Raw genomic sequence first — 21,558 nt, 5'->3', positions numbered from 1 at the left:
GCCTCTCAGGCACTCAGCTCTTGGGGTCATGCATATACCCATTTACAGGATGAAACCAGCTGAGTTCTGAAGACAACAATGCTGAGGTCCAATGCTAGGTTTTGCTTCTGGATCACTGGGCTCCGTGGCTTGTGACCCCTGTGGTCCTCCAGGCTGTGGGAGAATGAGTCCTTTGTCTAAGTGCTGAGTCTGGGTTGCTGTAAACCTGAATGGTAAAATGACAAGTGTGGACGTGGAGGGTGTGGGTCATTTCTACTACCGTGGCTCTGCACATGGCCCTTCTTCCTTCTGTGGCTGCAGCAGCGGGGAGAAGAAGCAGGTTCCATGAGGGCAGTGCTAATGACAGCAGGTCACCTGGTGGCAAGGCCCTCCCCTTCCCGGTTTCTGGGTTTTTGCACGGGCCTCCTGCTGTGCTCTTTGACACAGGTGTGGGGAGGGCGATTTACCATGTAGGAGTGTTTGCATTTTTCTTGATTATGTAAACCGGTAGCTTTTGCCAAGAACACCCTGTGCCCTGAGGCTCTAGGCTGGTTTCTTCCCATTGGCTGGCCAGGTTTCATTTTATTGGGAGGTGTAGTTTCCAAGTTGTCAAGGGGCCATACCTGCTGGTGCCTCTTTGGAGCAAAGCACCTGGAGGCAGGGGGCCCACACCCCACCCCGTAACAATGACAGTGGATGAGTTGGTTTTCTTTGTGAATGGCAAAAAGGTAAGATCGAGCTGGCCTTTGGGCTGGCTTCTCCGCTCCCCCGAATGGAAGTTTGTCCTTTGGAAGAGGCCTGTTCTCTCTTTCCTATTCTCTTTCTCTCTCTCCCTCCAAAGGCTTGCTGCATTTGGGGTAACACTGGGGAGAGAAAACCTTCTCAGAGCTAGAACACAGTCAAAACACTCCAGGGGCAAAGGAGTGGGGGGGAGGCAGGCGAGAAGAGCGGTCTCAGTTGCCAGCGACTCTGCAGCAGCAGAGACCCTGGCACAAAGCTGGAAAAGGGCACAGGGTCCTTCCTGGGTGAGACTGGAGGTCACCCACCACGCCTCCGTCTTTGTGTTTATTCCAACACACCCTGAGGCTTTCGTTGTTGTCTTTACTGAGAGAAGAAGCAGGAACTTGTTTTCTTGCTAATACCGGGAAAGAAGATGTTCGTAGCCTTTGATTCAGATATTTCACATACGTAAATGTGACAGCTAACTTGTGAGGACATTTACTGACATCTTGTGGCAAGCCACAGTTTTTTTTTTTTTTTTCCTCCCCGTAAGGGGCATGTTTCTCTCCCCCTCCCCCCCTCCCCAGTATTGCAATAAATGTTTCTAGTCTCTTACTTTGATAAAATAGCCCCTTGGGTGACCTCCATTGGTGCATAGGGACGTGGGGAAGGTAGGGGTTGTGGAGCAGAGGGGGCCTTATGATGTGGGTACCAGTCTTCCAGGCACAGCAAGGCTATGAATCTTTGCCAATTTCACTGCAGGTGAGGGGTGGGGGGGGTGTAAGCACGTGCCTAGTCCCATCCCCTTTCCCCCACCACTGCTGGGGTACCCTGGCCTGCTCCAGAAACTCAGTAGGGAATGAGAGGGACAGTAAAAGGACAGCCATAGTTTTATCTTGTAAATGGCCATGTGTCCAAGGTGCCCAACCCCCTCCAAACAAGGGTAGTTTTATCTGTTTTGCTCTATTGGCACTTTTGAGTTGAGAGATTGGGTGACGTTTGAGGTAATTTTCAAGAACGAACATGTACTTCACAGGGCGGGTAGTGGTTAAATTGTCAGGATGTGTTTGCATGACTAGCAAGGGAATTGCGTGAGCCATGGCAACATCCATGCTCTGAAGACCGTCGGGTTCAGTTTGAGTGGTGCCACCGGGAGGCACTGAGGATGAGGTCAGCCGTGTTCTTCCGGGTTCTTGTGTCTCTCCCTGTAGATTTCTTTTCGGGACTGGCATCTGGCAGCTAGCCATGAGGCAGGGCAAACTTCCCTGTTGACGCTTGTGAGACTTTGGCATCTGACATTTCCAACAACTTTGTTGCACTCAGCGGTTGCGTTGGAGAGTGTCAAGAAACAGTAGAGTTGGCTTTCTGGAAGGGTTACCCGCACAAAGCATCTTCTGTGGCATTTTTCTGGTCAATGTTTGCGAGTGAGCACCTGGATTCAGTGACTTCCAAGGCCGTGTCTTAGTCTCAGATTCTATTATTTGTTATGCCATCAGTTTGTGTGTGACAGGACAAGATTCTGCTCTTCTTTAGGGATGGTGTGCTGTGACCCACTGGATCTGAAAAGGACATTTCAGGGTCCAACTGGCTTGGCAAAGCTGTGTCCCACGTATTTTCGTTTCACTTTAGAAGAGCAATTTCAAATTTCTAGATGGTGTCATCACATCACACTCTACTATCCCTGGAAGCTTTTCCTATTGTCAGTGTCTGTGATGCATACTCAGGTTCTAAGTTATAAACCTGTGGCCTCTTGAGAATCTGCTAGAAAGGGGGAGAAGCAGTATAAGAAGTGATGAGGTGAAAGCATTGCTTGGGAAACAAGACCAAGCAGGGATTCCCAGGCAGATCAAGGCAGCTGTGAATAAGTTTGTTTCCATTTCTATTTCCAAGATCTTTCTATATCTAACTCTTTTGGTGTTGGATATTATGCAGAGAACTTACCAGAGAAGCCGCTGGAATTGGTGACTCACTCTTTTTTTCTTTTAAATTTTTAATGTTTATTCCTGAAATAAAGAGAGAGAGAGAGAGAGAGAGAGAGAGAGAGAGAGAGAGAGAGAGAGAATGAGCGGGGGAGGGCAGAGAGAGAGACACACACACACACAGAATCTGAAGCAGACTCCAGGCTCTGAGCTGTGAGCACAGAGCATGATGCGGGGCTCAAACCCACCAACCGCAAGGTCATGACCTGAGGCAAATTCAGACACTTAACCGACTGAGCCACTCAGGCACCCCAGAAATTAGTGACTCACTCTTAAATGTAAGCCTCTTATTCTCCCTGTGTGAGACCGTCCAGGACTCTGTCTCCACCAGCTCGGGTTCTGGACAGGGTATAAGATGCCACTGATCAAATACCTCAAGTGTTTTCTGTGGCAGTGATGGGCCTTGATGACCAGTGTCATATCCTCTGTTGTAGAGTCAGAGTTGGAGGGAAAGAAAGAACTGCCTAGGATTTTGGTGTTATCGTAGTGACAGTCATTTTGGTGGGTGGGATTCTAGAGGCAGTGATTCTGTTTCATGGAGATTGAGGCACCTGGAGGAATCTGGCAACTTTGGCACGTGGGGCGCAGCCAAAGGTGTCCACGAGTGATCCCCACAAGAAGCAGGTGGCAGCTACAGAGAGCCTCTCAGTGGCTTCCACTCACTCACTCACTCACTCACCCCCATTTACAAGCTCCTCCGTAGACTAAGCCTGTGGAGTATGTACACACTGGAGGAATATGATCTCTAAGACCAGGCATCAGCCATTCAGGAGGTTGTGAACCAGTTAAGGAGAAGGATTTTCATTCGGCAAAGTAATATATTGCAAAATGTGTTTCACAGAAAACTCTCCCCATGAGACCCTCTTTTCAGATATACCTTTTCTGTTTTAGAAGAGGGTGTATTTGTTTATTTTTTTAATGCCTTCCCAGAATCTTATTTTATTACTATCTTTTAATATAATTTATGGTCAAGTTAGCTAACATACAGTATATACAGTGTGCTCTTGGTTTTGGGGGTAGATTCCCACGATTCATCACTTACATACGACACCCAGTGCTCATCCCAACAAGTGCCCTCCTCAATGCTCATCACCCATTTCCCTCCCCCCGCCCCGCCTTCTTAAACCACTTAGCACAGTGTTGGCACATAACAGGTGCCCAATTAATGAGGACAGAATGAGTGCATGAGTGCTAAAAGCCCTTAGAAATCCTCTACTCAAGAAATTTAGTTTGTAAACTTTGCACTTTGAAATTATCTTAAATTTGCCTAAAACATTGTAAGAAGAATACAAAGAGATATTACAGACTACTCACATTCACCAACTTAACATTTTGTCACATTTTACTTTATCATTAACTTTGTCATTCTCTCTCTCTGTACGTACACACACATACACACACGCACACACACACGTCGAGATGTTTATATGGTACACACACGTATTAGATTTTTATGTATCTATTTATAGATATGCATGTAGATATATAGATGTATATAAGTACCTAATTAATTTCATATATTTATTTATGTATGTAATTATAGGAATAAATACATAGGGTATACAATTTTCTTCTTGAACCATTTGAGGGTAAATTTCTGATATAATGCCATTTTACCTGGTAAACCAAGCGTAAGAATATTCTTATAGAGCCAGTGTCTCTAAAAATCAGGGAATGTGGTATTGACCTAACACTATTATCTAATCTGCCACCCCTCTGCAGCATATTCCAATGTCCCCAATAATGTCATTTTTAACTTCTCCTAGGGTCCCAGGGTCATACCACGGCAGGGTCCCAAGCCCGGGACCCAGGGTCATACTCCGTCAGTTGGTCGCCATGTCTGTTAGTTTCCCTCAAGCCAGAATGGCTCCTTAGCTTTCCTTGTCTTTTGTGACACTGAAGTTTATGAAGAGACTAGACCATTATTTCTTAGAATGTCTCTCATTTTGAGTTTGTGTCATGCTTTCTTTTGATTAGATTCAGAGTCTGCATTTTGGGCAGGAATTCCAGAGAAGCGATAAGTGGCTCTCAGTGCGTTGCATCAGGAGGCACATGGTGTCAGTCTCCTCCATTATTTGGGATGCAAACTCTGATCACTTGGTTATGGTGGCATCCACCAGTTTTCTCCTCTTTAAGATTACTTTTTTACCTTTTAGAGTTAATCAATAATCCATGAGAAGATCCTCTGAGTCTGTGAAACTATCTTGATCATCAAGCTTTCACCCACTAGTTTTAGCTCCCATTGATGTTTCTTGACTTGGTCAGTTATTGTGCTGATTGCAAGGTTAGGCTAACTGTATTCATTAGTTGGAACTCTTCTGTCAGAAAGAACTTTCTTTCTCTCCAGCCTGTTTATTTATCAGTTACCACTTTGGACTCGTAAATTTTAGTTTTATTTAATGGTTTATAATCCATTAGAGCTATTATTTGTTTTGATGCTTAAATTTTATCAGAGCAATCTGCTGAACCCAGCATTTCCTAAGCTCATATCCCCATGAAGCGTTTGTCCTTCAGAATGCCCACTGGCCCTGTCAAGAGAGGATTCTGTGGTATTTGCTGGAGCAACCCTGTGGCCGTGCTGTGAGGTGGCACAGCCATTCTCTGTAGGAATTCAAGGAAGGTGGGACCAGGTGTGCCTGGAGTGATATAAAAAGTGTTTGCCGGAGAGGTTTCACTGGAGTATAAAGTCTAGATTGTCAGGAAAGTAGAAGAGGAAAAGGCTGGAAATGAAGGTTAGTAACATAATGGAAAAAGGCCTTGGAAGACAGTCTAAAGAACTTGGATGTTATCTTGAACATATGGGAAGGCACGAAAGGCACAGAACAGGGGCCAGATGTGATGAAAACCAAATTGGACGATAAGCAGAAGCTACAATTTGGGGGGTAGTAGTAAGCTAAGAGGCTTCTTTCTGCAGGAAAGGAGGTAGGAATCTTTATTTGTGTGTTTATGACTTCTCTGAGAGAAAAGAAATAACTCCTTGTGTGCACTTTGTAACCAGGACTTTGGACAAACTGGATCTGTGGGGTGTAATAAAAGAAAGCTAATTTGTTTTTCTACTTTCCTTGAAACTTTCTTCAAGGGGCAAATTCTGTCAGTTTTATGACTTGTTGGGTTTCTCCTAATCAATAAAGCAGTGCTGTGGTCATTTCTAAGTTTCCATACACAGTCTCAGTTCAGGATAGAGAGGTGAGGATAGCAAGAAAGTTCTCATCTAATCAGTGCTGGTTAAGATGGCTTCCCACCACGGGGAGCATTCAACTGTAAGTCTCACGACATCGGGCATGTGCTTTCCTCTGGCCTGCAGCTCTTCCTCAGTCTCCAGTTTAGGGAGGACTACTCCACACAGACTCTGTTGGAGGTCCCATCGCCCTCTGCAGTCAGCGTTCTGGGGATGATTTAAACAACTCCACACCAACTTTCCCTCTTCTGCATGGACTACACTAGGTCCTCAGGCAACCCTCCACATCCTCTGCTTTCCCAAACTCTGAGAGTGCTCACCAATTCCAATGCTGCCATTTCTTCTTCAGTAAGCCTATCTCTAGCTTTTAGATATGCAGACCGCTATATCCCCTGTCTACAAGGGCTGTATGTTAGCTTCACATGTAGGGCTATGGAAGCCCCCTCACAAAGTTTGAGGCATGAGATACCTCCTCTCCTCAAGCTTAACAAGATGTAAGTCTCACAGTACCATTCTCTGGAAAGAAATTCTTGTCACAAATTCTCTCTTTAATCATCCCAATCACCCAAACCCTATTACCCTTGATAACATATGATGAATGTGAGTAGTGAAATAGGTTGTCATGGATTTCCTTTGACTATTTGCACTGAAAACTGGTACCTCACTTTGTAGACCACATTTTCATCTTGTTGAATATATCATTTGTGGACCTTTGGGTTGAGATCTCCTCCACATCTCACATGTGTTGATGTTATTGACTGTGCTAGCCCAACACACACAATATTCCCTGTGACCACAGGCCAACAGACTGGCTCTCTACCGTCTGAGAATGTACATGCTGGGAGGCATAGCCAGAGACCTGCATGCTGCCATTCTTAGTTGTCCCTGGCATTCACAGGTGTGACCTAACAGCTGGAAATGAGATGTTTGACTTTAAGGGGGCTCTGCCTTGGCCAGCCCAACACGGCAGGCGCAATACCTAAGCCCTCCGTGGTAGGTGCAGAGCAAAGCACTAAGACTTCTAGATTTGGAAAATATCGGCATGTACACAGAACGGCTTGTAGATCGTATGTTCATTCTTGTGGAATTATCAAGAAAAAGACCTTGGTTTTCATGATATATTTAGCACATCCCTATTAACTCCACAGATTCTTGGGCAAGACAGTGGCTAAGTATACCTAGGATATCTTTTCTTTTTGTTTTTACTCTTATAGGTGGTGGAGAAGAATGCGGACCCAGAAACAACCCTTTTGGCCTACCTGAGAAGAAAATGTATCCTGACTTTGGAGGGGGAGGGGGCGATGGGGACTCATTCTCTAGGCCTTATGTCACTTTCTGGTGACGGGTGGGAGGCCATGAAGTGTGGAGGACAGAGCCCTAGAGTCTGGCTCTGGGCCCCTGCTTTGTAGCTCTGTCACTCAGCAGCTGTGTGACTTTGGGAAGTCATCTGAACCTTCCAGGAGTAAAATTATCTGCTGTCCACTGAGATGATTCTTCCTGATATTTCTTAAGATCTCTTCCAGGTAAGACTCAAGTGATGCCAGGGTTTAATCCAGGGTGTGTAAAATGAAGAGCTGTGAATGGCCCTCATTAGCCCTAGTTAAGCTTCACCGCCATTCCCCTTGAGGAGGGGGCCTTCCTCAGGAGATCCCTGCTGACCCATAGAGGGCTTCCTGGCAATCTTCCCAGCTCTGTGAAGGCGGAGGGAAGGTCGGAGGAAGGGGTGTTCTTTGGGAAAGGATGCCTGAGCTGGGGAACTGTATAGAGGTGCCATCCATTGTGGAGATGGTAGGCCCCAGGAGGCACGGGACAGTGGAGTCCTGAGGGGCCCTTGGGATGCTCCTCTTCCCTCAGCGAAGGCAGGGTTCTGTAACATCTAATACCTTGTGGTCTTTCAAGGTAGGAAAGTACTCTGAGACCCTAGAACAGAGACAACAGAGAAAATATGATAGGAGGTGGCATTGAAAGAACACTTACTATATGTAGGTGGAGTTCAAGGTGATTTTCATATGTGATCTCACTGATCCCCATAGCCATTCCTTTGACAGAGGAGGAAGTGAGGCTGGCACATGAGAAGGTCCTGCTTCTTGCTCATGTTCTGGGCAAATGCTAACAGAGCCCAGGCTAAAGCCCAGAGCCAGGCTCTTAACCTCCTGACCATACTGGAAACTATTCAGGGTTGGTTGCCGGGATGATGCTCATCCTGACCTCCTCTCACCCCAGGGGCAGGGATGTCCAGTGGCTCATTCAGGTGATATGTCCTGGGACAACAAAGGATTTTTTCAGTTCCCACAGAAAAAAGTCTGAAGTCCATGGCCTTACCTCTAGTTCACTCGCCTCTTATCAGATGGTGTCTGGCTCTCGTGTACTTTGTCCTGGATTTTCCATCTGGAGAGGGCAAGTCTGGCCTATTCCTTAGGCATGTTAGCAAACTCAAAGTTATCAATTTCTGCCAGTGTATGTAAGAGATGGCTCCAATAGTGGTCCCCAACCTCAAAGAATCTTCCTTTTAATTTATGTTCACATAGCCTATGTGGATATTCAAAAGCTCCTCATCCAACCCTAATTTTGGTTCCTGGACTTCATCACCCAAAAGGTTCAAGGTGAAGAGGTGAGACTCAGTAGGTCCCAGAATAGATCAAAGTCTCTTTCAGGCGGGAGTGGTTTTATTGCATACCCAGCCGGGGTGATGTGAGGGCTGCCCCACATGCTCAGCCTTTGAGGTGCCAGATTCACCGGCTCAGTGAGACCACAGGGTTGGGAGCCTAGAAGAGCATGCCAGGAAGACCCTGCAGTCAAGAAAAATCTCCAGGATCGGAGAGCAGTGGGACCCCAGTCCCAGGGAATACTTGGGTGCTGTCTGATGGGACTCTGATACCTTTCTTCTGTGCAGTGGGGATGATCCCATTCTCTGCCTTCTGGAGTGCAGTGCAGCCTTTTCTGGAGGCAGAGGTTGTGTGGGTCTGCTGCCTCCTTGGGTTGAGGGGCTTGAGCCTATGTGGGGTGATGACTGGCTCTGCACATGCACTTCCCAGCGGCCCAGCAAAGACACTTCTGTGAGTTCATGTTCCTTAACCCTTGCCCATCCAGTGGGGCTGAGCGGGACCAAGCTGGGCTGTGGAGAAGGGGGCTGCGGGGCTTGCACGGTGATGCTTTCCAAGTATGATCGTTTCCAGAACAAGATCGTGTATCCTTTGCCAGCTGGCTGATTGTCCATGCAAGGACTGTGATGCAGGGGTCAGGTTGTGAGTGCGTGTGTGCATGTGTGTGTGTGCATGCACACGAGACCTTTCTTGATGTTTATTTAGTTTTGAGACAGAGAGAGACAGAGCATGAAGGTTGAGGGGCAGAGAGAGAGGGAGACACAGAATCCGAAGCAGGCTCCAGGCTTGAGCTGTCAGCACAGAGCCGGACGTGGGACTCAAACTCACAAACTACAAGATCATAACCTGAGCCAAAGTCAGAGGCTTAACTGACTGAGCCACCCAGGCTCTCCTGAGACCTTTCTAAGATCCAGATTAATTTCCCATCCCACGAAATGCTTTACTTGGTCTCAACTGCCTATGGGATAAAGTCCAATCACTGTGCTTAGCACTCATGGCCCATAGAGGAAGGTGTGCCCCACCTTGCCTCTCCAGTTTTCTCCCTTCGTTGGACCAGCATCCCACCCCTGGGACAACTGTGGACTCCTAACACTCTCTTCCCGCTGATTTCCTGGTCTTTGCATAAGTTGTCATCCAAGTCTTAGAGTGCCCTTTTTCTAGGCCTTCTCTAGTTGGCTAACTCTTGCTAGCTCTTTCAGACTGGGTAAAATATTACCTCCTCCGGGAAGCCTTCCTTGACCTCCTAAGGTTGGGTTGGGTACCCCTTGTCTGTGCAGGTCCCACAGCGCCCTGTGCTCAGCCCTCCTGAAACGCTTACTATAAACTCTTTAGATTGCATCTTTATGCTGGCTTCTATTTTCCTGAGTTGACCACAGACTTCTAAAGAGCATCGTACACACCTCCATTTCCTCAGCCCCCAGCAGAATGCCTGGCATGTGACTGGCCCTCAGTAACTGATGTTGAGTAAATGGATGAGGGGTTCATAGAAAAATGGATATCAGGAAGCTCTGTGTAAGGGGCTGGTGTCTCATGTTCCCCGGGGACTGCCCCTCCCTGTTCCCCACAGAGCATGGGAGAAAAGGAGGTAGCTGAGAGCTGGGGAGCAAAAGGGACTGGAGCTTCTGAAACTGGAGAGGCTTCGGAAGGGCCCTACAGAGAGAGGAGCATACACTGTGCCTGGAACCTGTGGCAACTTCCTCTTGACTCAGCCTCCAGGGTCGGGCTAAGAGGTGACTGCGGGTGACCCTGGCGCCCGTGCTCCAGCTCGGAGGCCTAGGATGCACTGATGCATGCTCCATAGGACCCTGCAGGGGCTCGTGTCTCCCCGGGGCATGGCGGGGGGGGGGGGGGGGGGAGGGGCTTCCTTTGTTGCTAGCCCAGAGTCCTGGGTGGAGACTTGAGGACAGCGGTGGAAGAGGCCAGAATGTAACGTAGAGTGAGGAGTAATGACACAAAGCGTCTCAAAGTCTCTGATGGCCTGTGTGGACAATGAAATGACCTTAATCTGGGGCTCCAGCCACTTTTCTGCCAATGCCTGCCTGGCCCCCATCTGCTCTTTGCATCATGTTGCCGTGACGACTGTGGAAGGAATAGGAAGCACCAAGTCGAGGCTGCATCCTGTGCAGGTAACTGGAGGAAACAGAAGCTCAGCCAAGGGCTACAGACTTGCTTTGGAATGTGAGGCTGAGTGTTACTGCCTGGCCGGGAGGTGCTGTGGCCCGGCCACCTCTCCATCTCCTCTGGGGGTGATGAGGTGGAAAGACGAGGCCTCAGGCCGAAAGCTCCCTCCTGGGACCATTGCATGACCCCAAGGGAACCACGAGGTCAACCAGATCTGGTGGCCAGGGCAGTCGGGTCATGCCAGAGCTCGAAGGGGGAAGGGGCGATGGATCTCCCCACCCAGCCCCCTGAGTGTGCTTAGGGAACCCCTGTCATCTCATATTCAAGATTCCAAAAGCTCTGTGCTCTTGATTAAGAAGGCTGCCTATTCCCTGCTCCCTCGAATGGTAATTCCATGGCTCCTCTCATGTCCTGCCTGCAGAAAATACAGATGTGAACTACAATGCCTCTATCGTCACTAACATGGAGGTTAGGATGGGCTTAAGAAGAGAATAGAGGCATCTGAATGTCTGACCGAGGCTTTTTTCCTGATGGTATCAGGCCACCTGGCAGTGGATGGAAATTAGGTACAAAGAGTGGACAGTAATCTGAGAGGTTTTGTGGAGAGAATCCAATGCTTTGGGGCAACGTGGAAAGAAATGATAGCAGAGCGCTGTGGGAAGGGAAGGCCCTTGTCCCCAGAGTGTGGGGAAACTGATGCAGGGGTCTTCTGGACATTATAGTCACAGAAGGTACCAGAGGCAGGCCCACTGGCCATTTGAGGAGACATGTTGCTCAGATCGTGCCTTTCTTGGGCACTTTTACGTGAATGTGGGGTCAGGGCCTCTGGCTGAGCAAGCTGGCTGCATTCTAGGGGAGGCGTGAAATTTTATTTTGAGCTTAAATTTCTTTGAAAGCAGATGAAAGAACAGTTTAAACACAGGGATCATGTCTGAATAATCAGCCAAAACCCTCATTTCCAATGGTACAGGTTCTTATTCCCAATGCACTTATTTTGGCCCCAAGTTGTTGTAGAGCCAGATTTCACTCCCGCTTTTCCACTGGCTTTTCTCTTGTGGTTCCTATGACACTACGCTTTGTTTGAATTCTTCCTACTTCCAAGTTGGTGCCCTGTGCTGGCTCCCTGCCGGTGGAGGTCCTGATTACTGCAATGTCCTCCTGGCTGGGGCCTGGGCCCTTCTCCTCTTGCCCTGCACACTCCCCCTAGGCAAGTTCATACCATCTACGTGTGCACAGCACTCACATTTATATCTTCAGCTTTGACCTCTCCTCACAGGTTAGTTTCATATTTCCAACTGCCTACTTGACACCACTATGTGAATGTCTAATCTCAAACTTGACAAATCCTATTTGGCCCCTGACTTCTTTCTTCCCCAGTCTTCCTCCCTCTGAATCAATGGCAAAAGCATCTGCCCACTTGCTCAAGACAAGACCTAGGAGTCACCTGTGATTCCTTCTCTCCTGTATCACACCCAATCCATCCAGAAGTGGTGTCTACTTGACTCCCAAAGCCTACAATGGCTTCTTCATCTTCTGTCAGTTTCCCCAATTACTGCCTGGTCCGAGTCACATTCCCTCTTGCCTGGACCATTGTTGTGTCCTGGTTCCTGTTTCTACTCTTGTCCCCTGGAAACCATTACGTAGCCAGAGCTAGAATGATTCTTAACAAACATAATTAGATCCTATATACTCTTCCCTGATCCAAATCAGGTCATTAAATTCAACTTCCAAGTCACGTCTTCAGAGTGGCTGTTTCTGACCCCTCCAAGTAAGCCACTGGTCACTCCGGGTCCTGTCAGCTTGTACTAATTCTCTACATAGTATTGGCCTCCACCTGGAATTTTCTTGTCTCTTTTGTCAGTTTCCCTACTAACTTCATGAGACTGGAGACCTCGTCTCTCTTCATTGCTCTGTCTCCAGTGCCTTACCATGTGTGGCATGTACTAAGCTCTCAGTAAATATTTATAAAATGGATGAACATATATGCCAGGCGCTGGAAATGCAATATTTTAGCAATTTTATTTAACATAAGTCCCAGGAGAGACTCTGAAAAGACAATAATAATGATGATGATAATAATAATAATGTAATATGGAGAATCTCCTTGAATGAAAAATCTTGCATAAAAATCTTCTATATGACACATTTCCAAATTCGTATGTCCCCACTGGACTTCAAGGGTTTCCTTCACTTAAGAATGTAGTGATATTCCAGTTTGGAAAAAAATGTGTTCATCTGTTATTTTATTATTATTATTTTTTTAATGTTTACTTATTTTTGAAAGAGAGACAGAGACACAGTGTGAGCGGGGCAGGGCAGAGAGAGAGACACACAATCTGAGGCAGGCTCCAGGCTCCGAGCTGTCAGCACAGAGTCTGATGGGGTCCTCAGACTCACAAATCGTGAGATCATGACCTGAGCCGAAGTCAGAGGCTTAACTGACTGAGCCACCCCGGCGCCTCATGTTCATCTCATTCTTAATAAACGCTGATTGAGGGGCGCCAGGGTGGCTCAGTTGGTTAAGCCTCTGACTTCGGCTCAGGTCATGATCTCACAGTTCTTGGGTTCGAGCCCTGTGTCGGGCTCTGTGCAAACAGCTCAGAGCCTGGAGCCTGCTTCGGATTCTGTGTGTCCCTCTCTCTCTGACCCTCCCCTGCTCACACTCTGTCTCTGCAGGTCTCTGAAAAGTGAATAAACATAAAAAATGTTTTTAAACTGCTGATTGATTTGGATTGCAGGCTAGTGCATTAAAAGAATATGACACAGCTCTTCCATTCACTATGTGCGATTTTGGCTAAATGTTTTAAAACTCTGGGCCTGCTTCGTCCTGTGTCCAATGCAGAGAATGGAGGGTGAGAAGTCCTTCCGGTTCTACTGGTCAGTTTTCTTTGAAGAGGCTTTTCTGTGAATAACTAGCATTGGTCGACTACCTGTTATGTGCCAAGCATGATAATATCAAGGGTGTCATGTGAATTATGTCATTAAATCCTCACCACAGCCCCAGAGATAAGTACTAGGGTGGTCGTCATGATACAGATGAGGGGCCTGTGGCTCCCGAGAGGGTTGGTAACCTGGCCAAGGCCACAGTCAGCACTAAGACTGACTTTGTGCAGTGACTGCTACCCCACGCCACCTGTCGACGTGGACTGGCTTCAGCTGGGTCATCTAGAGAGCCTGAGAGCGTTTGTGCCAATGCATATGTGTACGTGGTCTGTCCCCTTAGGAGAGAATTGCCAAAAGCCATGGCTCCCAGTGCGGGTTCTGCACCCCTGGCATCGTCATGAGCATGTACACGCTGCTCCGGAACCAGCCTGAGCCCACCATTGAGGAGATCGAGGATGCCTTCCAAGGTACGGGCCTGGAGGCACAGCCTAAGGGGTCGAATAGCAGCTGGGGCTTTGCGGAGGTTAGGGAAGGGCCAGAGTGTCAGCCAGGAATGGGTTGGGAGATGGGACACTGCCTTTTGGAGGAAAGGCTCAGGTACCCCAGCGTGGTGGCTACGGTCTGCTGGGAGCTTAGCCCTCTCTGAGTTTGAAGAACACTCACATGGTCTGGAGACCTCCTGGGTCTCCTGCCTTAGTGTTCATCTTCCCGAGGTGTCCTTCAGCGCTCGGATGGGGTGGCACTGCCTGGTTGGCACAGGAGGAGATCATGTGGAAAATTCCACAGAGGCTAGTCACGTGGCTTCCATTCTTCTCAGCTTTTATTAGACAGGATCCTGCAAAGGCCATTTAATGAGGAAGGTGGCTGTGATTCTGAGCCTTGGGCAGGAACTGGCTTCCCACTTGGTCTTTTGTGAATGGGCTCAGAACCCTGGGCATGGTGTCTGTGCCTCTGAATTGAACAGAGAAGACTTGCGTCCTTTCACCATTTCAATTCATCATCGACTCAATCAGTTGTTTTGAGTCCTATCATATGTCAGGCACTATACAAGGTACAAGGGACACAGGGATGTCCCAGGGGATGAAAGATGGTCTCTATGCTCACGGAGTTTGCAGTCTGAATGGGAAGAGAGATTATAATGTAGTTTGATAAACTCATTGAGAAGGCCATGACCAGACACCAGGGGAGCGCTCAGAAGACACCTGATTCGGTCTGGGCAGTGTAGGAAGGCTTCCTGGAAGAAGTGATAGATGTTTTGAAGTCAGAAATACGAGGAGGAGGACAGGGTGTTCCAGGCAGAGACAACAGAATATGTAAAGTGAGTATTCAACTGAGCCAGGAGTAAAGTCACAAGCCCCTCACCTGCCCCCGGTGCCTGTGCTGACAATGCAGCTTTGTCCCTTGGCCCACAGGAAACCTGTGTCGCTGCACGGGCTACAGACCCATCCTCCAGGGCTTCCGGACCTTCGCCAGGGTAAGTGGGGGCTCTGGGACAGCTCCTCAAGCAGCGACACTCCAAAATCCCAGTTGGCAGGGTGCAAGGGCCCCTGGAGGAAGAGGAAAAGGGGGGATGGCCAGCTGGTGGATCTACCTGCATTGGACTCTGTTGTCTTTGTTCCGTCCACGTCAGTAGCACGAGGACTTCCCTTCCAGGGAAGGCTTGTTCCTGGAAGAAGCACGATGCCCAAGGCTAATTTCCTCCAGGGCATTTGGGTCTGACAGTGCTCTTGTGGCCCAGGTGCTGAGCCCTGGTGTTAAGTAACAACCCAGCCCACCCCGCAGCTGCGCCTCTCCTCCTTCCTCTCCCAGCTGCTTTCCGTGGTTGGCACCCTGTGGGGCCTATAAACCTGCTAATGAGGTCTCCAGACAGTGTGTGAATCCCTGCAGTGTTCGTACACCTCCGAGGGAGAAGTCTGGGGCTGGCTGTGCGGGCGCTGATTACATAAACACGACACACACCTGCCATCTGCCAGGGGAGGCGGACAGAGGGCTGGCCTCTCCCTCCTTGGCTTCTCTCCCCAGCTTCTACCTGGCCCCCCAACAGGGTCGAGTTGACTCTGACCCCAATCAAACCGTCTCATCTCAATTTAATTTTGGGTTGGGGGCAGAGTCAGATGCCTTTCACTGACCTTTCGGGGTGCTACATTAGGAAAAGGATATTGTATCCAGATGACCACAAAGAGTGGAGACACAGACAGAGCCTATGGGAGGGAGGGCAGCCCACTCTGCTGAAGGCGTTTGATGACAAAGAACAAGGAGGTGCGGATTTAAATGAAAAAGATCCAAAGACTCCTCCAGTCTTGGAGTCTGCAGACCTGGGTTCAAATCCTAGTCTTTCACTTACCCGATGTATGACCCTGGGCAATTTCCTTGTTTCTCAAATGGGGATTATAATGGCACATACAATATTATAACGTTATAATAATACATATATAATTATAATAATATTACGAAATTATATAATGCCTATAATAATTCTTATAGTGTTTGTGGAAAGTACTTCTTGTAAAGCCCTTAGAACAGTGCCTGGCACATCTTAAATATTAAGTATTTCTTCTCTCACGCAATATTTGATCTACATAAATTGCTCAAGCTTCCCTGAGAGCCAAGGATTGTTAATCTCGCCCACGTATTTATTTCTTAAGAGGCTTCTCAAAGAGCTACAATCTTATCAGCCCTCCTACTTTCTGAAAAAGTGAAGGGCTTTTGAGTGTAGTAGATGGTTATGTCCCTTCTCAGGGTTGGAGTTTTATCATCGTTGAAATGGTCCTCGACCAGCTGCCAGGCGGTGTAGAGCTGAGTGGCCTGAGCTCCCCAAATGACTCGCACACAGGGTGTGCTCAGAAGCTCATGCACACCAGTCGTTGGAGACCCCTGTCCCCAAGGTCTTATTCAGAGCCTTTGAACTCTGACTTTACCCACCGTTCTAACAAACCTGCCTACCTCATTTTCATGCCCATAGCACACATTAGGTAAGTGAGGAGGATTTGCCAGAAGGAGGCACACTGTTCACAGCAGGAAATGGCACTGTCCATCTAGCAGCAGGGAAGGAAATGGAGGAATAGTAAAATGAGCACAAGCCTAGTAGTCTAGTACGCTGAGAAAAGGAGAAATCTCTCCAGGGGAGAAAAACCCAGCCTTATCCAACCTCATTGACATTAGACATTGAGGGAGTGACACATTATTGTACATCCCAGTAATTTATGTCATGGCCATGGCAATGGATTATCAAGAAGAACAATGTCAGGAAGAATGAGCTGACACTTCATCCGGAAAGGGTACTTTGGGGAAATATATCCTTCCCCCGCCAAGCACCGGGTGAGCGAGGCCGATGGCTTGCTGTATGCAGGTTCCCTCGCTTTGGTTAGGGCCTGGTGATTCTCCTGCATCACCCCTCTCCAGGAAGACAGCTGAGAAGAGACACTACAGGGACATTTATTTCTTCCAGAGGAAAAGGCAAGGCCATGGTGGGCGGGTCCAGAGGAGACAGCACTGTGACATCCAAGGCAAGGCTGTGAGTGCAGAAGGTGGCTGTGCACGGGGCAGCACGTGCAGGGACTGAGGCCAGGGCAGGGTTCTCTGTTGGTGACAGGTCTAACAGCACTTTCTTAAATTTTTTTTTTTTCAACATTTTTTATTTTTATTTTTGGGACAGAGAGAGACAGAGCATGAATGGGGGAGGGGCAGAGAGAGAGGGAGACACAGAATCGGAAACAGGCTCCAGGCTCCGAGCCATCAGCCCAGAGCCTGACGCGGGGCTCGAACTCACGGACCGCGAGATCGTGACCTGGCTGAAGTCGGCTGCTTAACCGACTGCGCCACCCAGGCGCCCCTAACAGCACTTTCTTAAAGGCCATACTTTCAGCCTCCGTGGCCCTTTGGGGACTTTCCTGGGCCCACTAGTGGGGTGTGACTCATCCCTTGGGAACTGGCAGCACGGAATGGTGTTTCCCATGATTCAAGTGCAGAAGGGCCACCCCAGACCTGCTGCTGTAGGAACTGGCTGCCTTGGAGGGGTGCCCAGGGCAATGTCTGGGAATTTCTCCCACCTTTGTCTCTGAGCATGATTCCATGATTCTAGAGTGTCTCCCAGGTCCTGAGCTGAGACTCCGTCTTCTCAAGACGGCTCACTCAGGTGGACCCACCCTTTCCCCACCCTCATTTCCTTCGTTCTGGGAGCTCTACCCTGTGCTCTGCCCCTGGCACCCTGAAAGATCTTGAGCTAGTCTTTCCCCAGGGAGATGGGTCATCAGACCTGTACCCATCCTCAAGCATAGGATCACAGTGAGGAGGGAAGTATGTCTAGCTTTCGTGAGGTCATCTGGCACACTGGCTGGACACCTCTTTGAACCCAACACTGGGCCCAGACATGCTTTGAAGGAGCTCCACAAGACCCCAGCCTGGAAAGAGGCCATCCGGGCCCCCTCAGAGCTTGACTGATGTAGAAGTAGAGGCTCTTGGGGGCCCAGAGAATAAAGGGAGAAAATGGAGCTAAAGATATGTTTTGGTAGAGTAGGACTTAGCTTTAATAGAGACATTTTCTCAAAATTTCCTGGTGCTTCCAGGAGAGATCTTACTTGTCTAGTCATGAGTGACTTAGTCTTCATCAACCAAGAAAGGGAGAGTGGTTAGAGCAGAGGTCTTCCGTCTGCACAGAGGTCACTGGAATGGGAGTGGCTGGCGGCTGTTTCTACTGATGCTGGCACAGCAGCAGGCCTCAATTTCGTTGAATATTCATGATCCAGGGTCTGTAGCTTCTGTGCAAACTCTTTGCAAATATTTCTGTGTGAATATCTGTCATCTTTCTAGGATGGTGGGTGCTGCGGAGGAAGTGGGAACGACCTGAAATGTTGCATGAACCAGAAGACAGACCACAAGGTGAGTGGGACCTCCTTTCTCTGGAAGCCTGGGGGCCAATCTCAGATCCAAGGAGCAGCGGACTCTCTTCACAACCTCAGCAGTGCGGCCAGAAGAGGAAACGTTGATGCCCACCCTGAGCGGGGGGAGGGGGGGGTGAATGTGCACATTAGCCCCGGGGCCTCTGCCGAGACCTCCTTGTTCCTGCTTCCCAGGAGCAGCACGGTCCCCCGCCAAGCCTGCTGGGGTGGGGGTGGGGAGGTGCAAACAAGCTCGCTTGGACAAAGGATTGGGTAGATCATACAGGCGTTTTAGAGGAGGAGATGAGGTATCACTCATCTGTTCCCTTTCCCAGCAGATCACTCTCTTGCCATCTCTATTCAACCCGGAGGAGTTCATGCCCCTGGATCCCACCCAGGAACCCATCTTCCCCCCAGAGTTGCTGGTAGGTGATGCCCCGCAGAGAGGCCCCGCTAAGTCTGTGTGCCATGAGCCCCTGGAGACCCACTTTATTCATACCAATGGGGACCTTTGTGTCCTTGTCCTTTGGGTTTTCCTTTCTCCTTCTGACACTGGAGGTCAAGTCCCTCTGTCACATACTCCCAAAGGGACCCACACTTGTCGCACACATGTCACTCTGAGCACAGAGAGTGGATCCCTCCAGGACCCTGTGCAGAGTAACAGGTGCTCCAGAAGCATCTGCTGACCTGGCTACGTCGGGTGTAAAAGTAAGTCCCTTAGCACCCATTCTCCTCCTTGCAAGCAGTCCATTATTTTACAAACCAACAACAAAGAAGCAAAGCTGTACTCAGAGGGCACAATGCATGGCTTGCTGCTCTGGTTTAAGGGCACTCTCACACCCACCCTCCCACCGTGACGATTCTGCTTCTTCGCTCCCACATTCATGGCAAGGAAAGAATCGTGCCTCTCTCTAAGTTCCCGAGTGCAGATTCCCTGGGGGTGTTGAGCACATGAAGACAGCCTGTTGAGTCCAATGGGACAGAAGGAAGGGCTTTGGGGCAGGCCACCGGCACACCTTTCTCTGGATCGTGCAACCTTGAACAAACTGTCAGTTTGATTTGGGGTTTCTCTCGCCCAGCCCCACGTCACCCCACACACACTAGAACCAGCCTCTGCTGCGTTCCCTCCTGACACCCCTTCCTTTGCTACCTCGTCCCCCCCACACCTTGTCCACTGCACCTGCTGGGGACAGCGGGGGTGGGGCAGGGGGCACTGCACTGAACCTGGGCTTTTGGTCAGAACAGTTCAGGTCACCTGGTGGCAGGTGAAGGTCCCATAACGTCCTGGGTCCTCAGGTTCATCCCGCACCTGTGAAAGGTGGGGCTAACGATGCTTCCTCCCCGGAGGTCTCCTAAAGCCTAAGTGAGATCATGTGTGTGCCACGTCCTCCCTGCCTCAGTACGTGCAAGTTCCCCTCCCTTCTCCCCGGACCTGGATCCTCGTTCTGAATTCAGTATTGAACAGATCAGTAGAAGACTAGACCCCTTTGGGGACCTAAATTCATCAGGGAATGGCCGTAGGAAGGAGACTGTGTGGCAAGAAACTACATTTTCCAGAGGCTGAAAGATACTCCTCAGAAGCAGCTGCGTTTTGAAGGCGAGCGAGTGACCTGGATCCAGGCCTCAACCCTGCAGGAGCTGCTGGACCTCAAAGCCCAGGACCCCGAGGCCAAGCTGGTGGTGGGGAACACGGAGATCGGTGAGAGCGGGCCCGGCCTGCAGCCTGCAGGGGGCCAGTCTGCCTGGGCAACCCCACGCTGGCTGTGTGTCCTCAGGAAACTTGCTTTTCCTCCCCTGGCCCTGGTTCCCATTATATACAGGGAGGAATAACACCTCCTCAAAGGGCTGTTCTGAGTATTGGATGAGATCCTTACTGACCGCTCTCCGGAAACACGTCGGGTGCCAGCTATGTGCCGGGAACTGTGGGAGGAGCTGGGCTACCCAGATCAGTGTCTTCGTTCGTTCTCTGGAGTACCTCCCAGTGGAAGTGAGGGGGGAGCAGTGGAAGTCAAGGTTCTAGGCCAGTGACAGATGCTAGGGGTTCCAGAAATGTCATTCTCTTGTCCCCCACTTTTTCTGGGGGGTGATGTGGTAAAGGCAAAGGGGAGATGTGCCAGTGTGCCTGTGTCTGTGTTGCCCACGACTGTGGCCACCGGCCCTGTTCCTGCTACCACCTGGGACGTTAAGCTCAGAATACATGAATGGGCCAGGGTGGCTGGGGGATGTGTAGCTCTCTTCCCCAGTGCTCGAAGGGATGGAAGCAGAGGTGCCCAGGTCGCTGCTAATGTCCATCCGTTCCTGGAGCTGGCTTGGCCCTTTTCTCCTTTGCTGGCTCCCAAGCCCAGGGAGGCTCCAAGGAGAGGATCGTGGCATAGCCAAGGTCTTAGAGGACCTCTGGTTTCGGGGCAATCGACATACTTTTAAGCCGCCACAACCATCCTGTGGGAGACTCCTGGCTGTTGTTCTGGAAAGAGTCCCTGGGTCCTGGGTTTTTGTTGGATCTGAGGACACAGAGAGGAGGGCCTGGCTTGGCTCTAAGCTAGCAGAGTACAGATGCGGCCCCGGCCCCGTGAGCACAGGTGTGGTACAGAGACCCCAGCTGCAGTAACGTGGACACGTGAGATGTGCCTCAGGTGATGTGGTCCTGAGGGTCTGCGTAGCTGTGGCCCTGGGGTCCAGGGCAGCAGGAGTTAAAGTGGAGGACGACTGTCTGGAAGAGTCTTTGATCTCCTTTGACATGTGACATGTTCCTTGTCATGGGTCACCTAACATCCTGGACCCAGTTAGATTCTAATAGAAGGGAATCCATAAACATTTCATGAGCTCCAAGTGAGAGGGAATTTCTTACGACCACTCCCTCTGCCTCACCCCTTCTCCCTTATATATACACACAGCAGTGTAACCACTGACAGCCAGGGTAGGGTGCTGGGGAAGCCGGGCATAGAGAGAACCTTGTCAAGACAGGACACGGATGGCCTCTGTCTGCAGTCTTTATCCTGGGAACCGGTATTCAAACAGGCCAGACTCCGCAAAGCCTGGGCCACCCACCAGACACTCTGAATAGCCCCCGAGAGGGTGGGGAGGATGGGCAGACATTTCTTTTTGAACCTTCCCATCTGTAGGTCTGTGGGAGGGGCTGGGAGGTGCAGAGCTAACCAGGTCTCAGGAACAGAACAGAGGGGCATCTGCTCACAGACCTTTCTAACTTGACAGAAGGC

At 49.6% G+C, this 21,558-nt stretch overlaps 1 protein-coding gene across 1 annotated transcript in view; it reads left to right on the top strand.

The window, feature by feature from the left end:
- Positions 1 to 567: 567 nt before the first annotated feature.
- Positions 568 to 21,558, top strand: part of LOC132677453 (xanthine dehydrogenase/oxidase-like) — a 57,589-nt gene continuing 36,598 nt past the window's right edge. The window contains exons 1-9 of the mRNA XM_078444821.2: positions 568 to 707; positions 7,071 to 7,128; positions 8,947 to 9,043; positions 10,477 to 10,585; positions 13,804 to 13,930; positions 14,876 to 14,937; positions 18,273 to 18,341; positions 18,676 to 18,765; positions 19,898 to 20,039. Coding sequence (XP_078300947.2) covers positions 666 to 707; positions 7,071 to 7,128; positions 8,947 to 9,043; positions 10,477 to 10,585; positions 13,804 to 13,930; positions 14,876 to 14,937; positions 18,273 to 18,341; positions 18,676 to 18,765; positions 19,898 to 20,039 — 796 coding nt within the window. The 5' untranslated portion in view covers positions 568 to 665. The remainder of the gene's footprint in view (positions 708 to 7,070; positions 7,129 to 8,946; positions 9,044 to 10,476; positions 10,586 to 13,803; positions 13,931 to 14,875; positions 14,938 to 18,272; positions 18,342 to 18,675; positions 18,766 to 19,897; positions 20,040 to 21,558) is intronic.

Source organism: Panthera onca, chromosome A3 (genome assembly GCF_046562875.1).
Source record: "Panthera onca isolate mPanOnc1 chromosome A3, mPanOnc1 haplotype 2, whole genome shotgun sequence".
Lineage (NCBI taxonomy): Eukaryota > Metazoa > Chordata > Mammalia > Carnivora > Felidae > Panthera > Panthera onca.
Note: the sequence above shows the minus strand (reverse complement) of the source record. Positions and strands in the feature narration are given on the sequence as shown.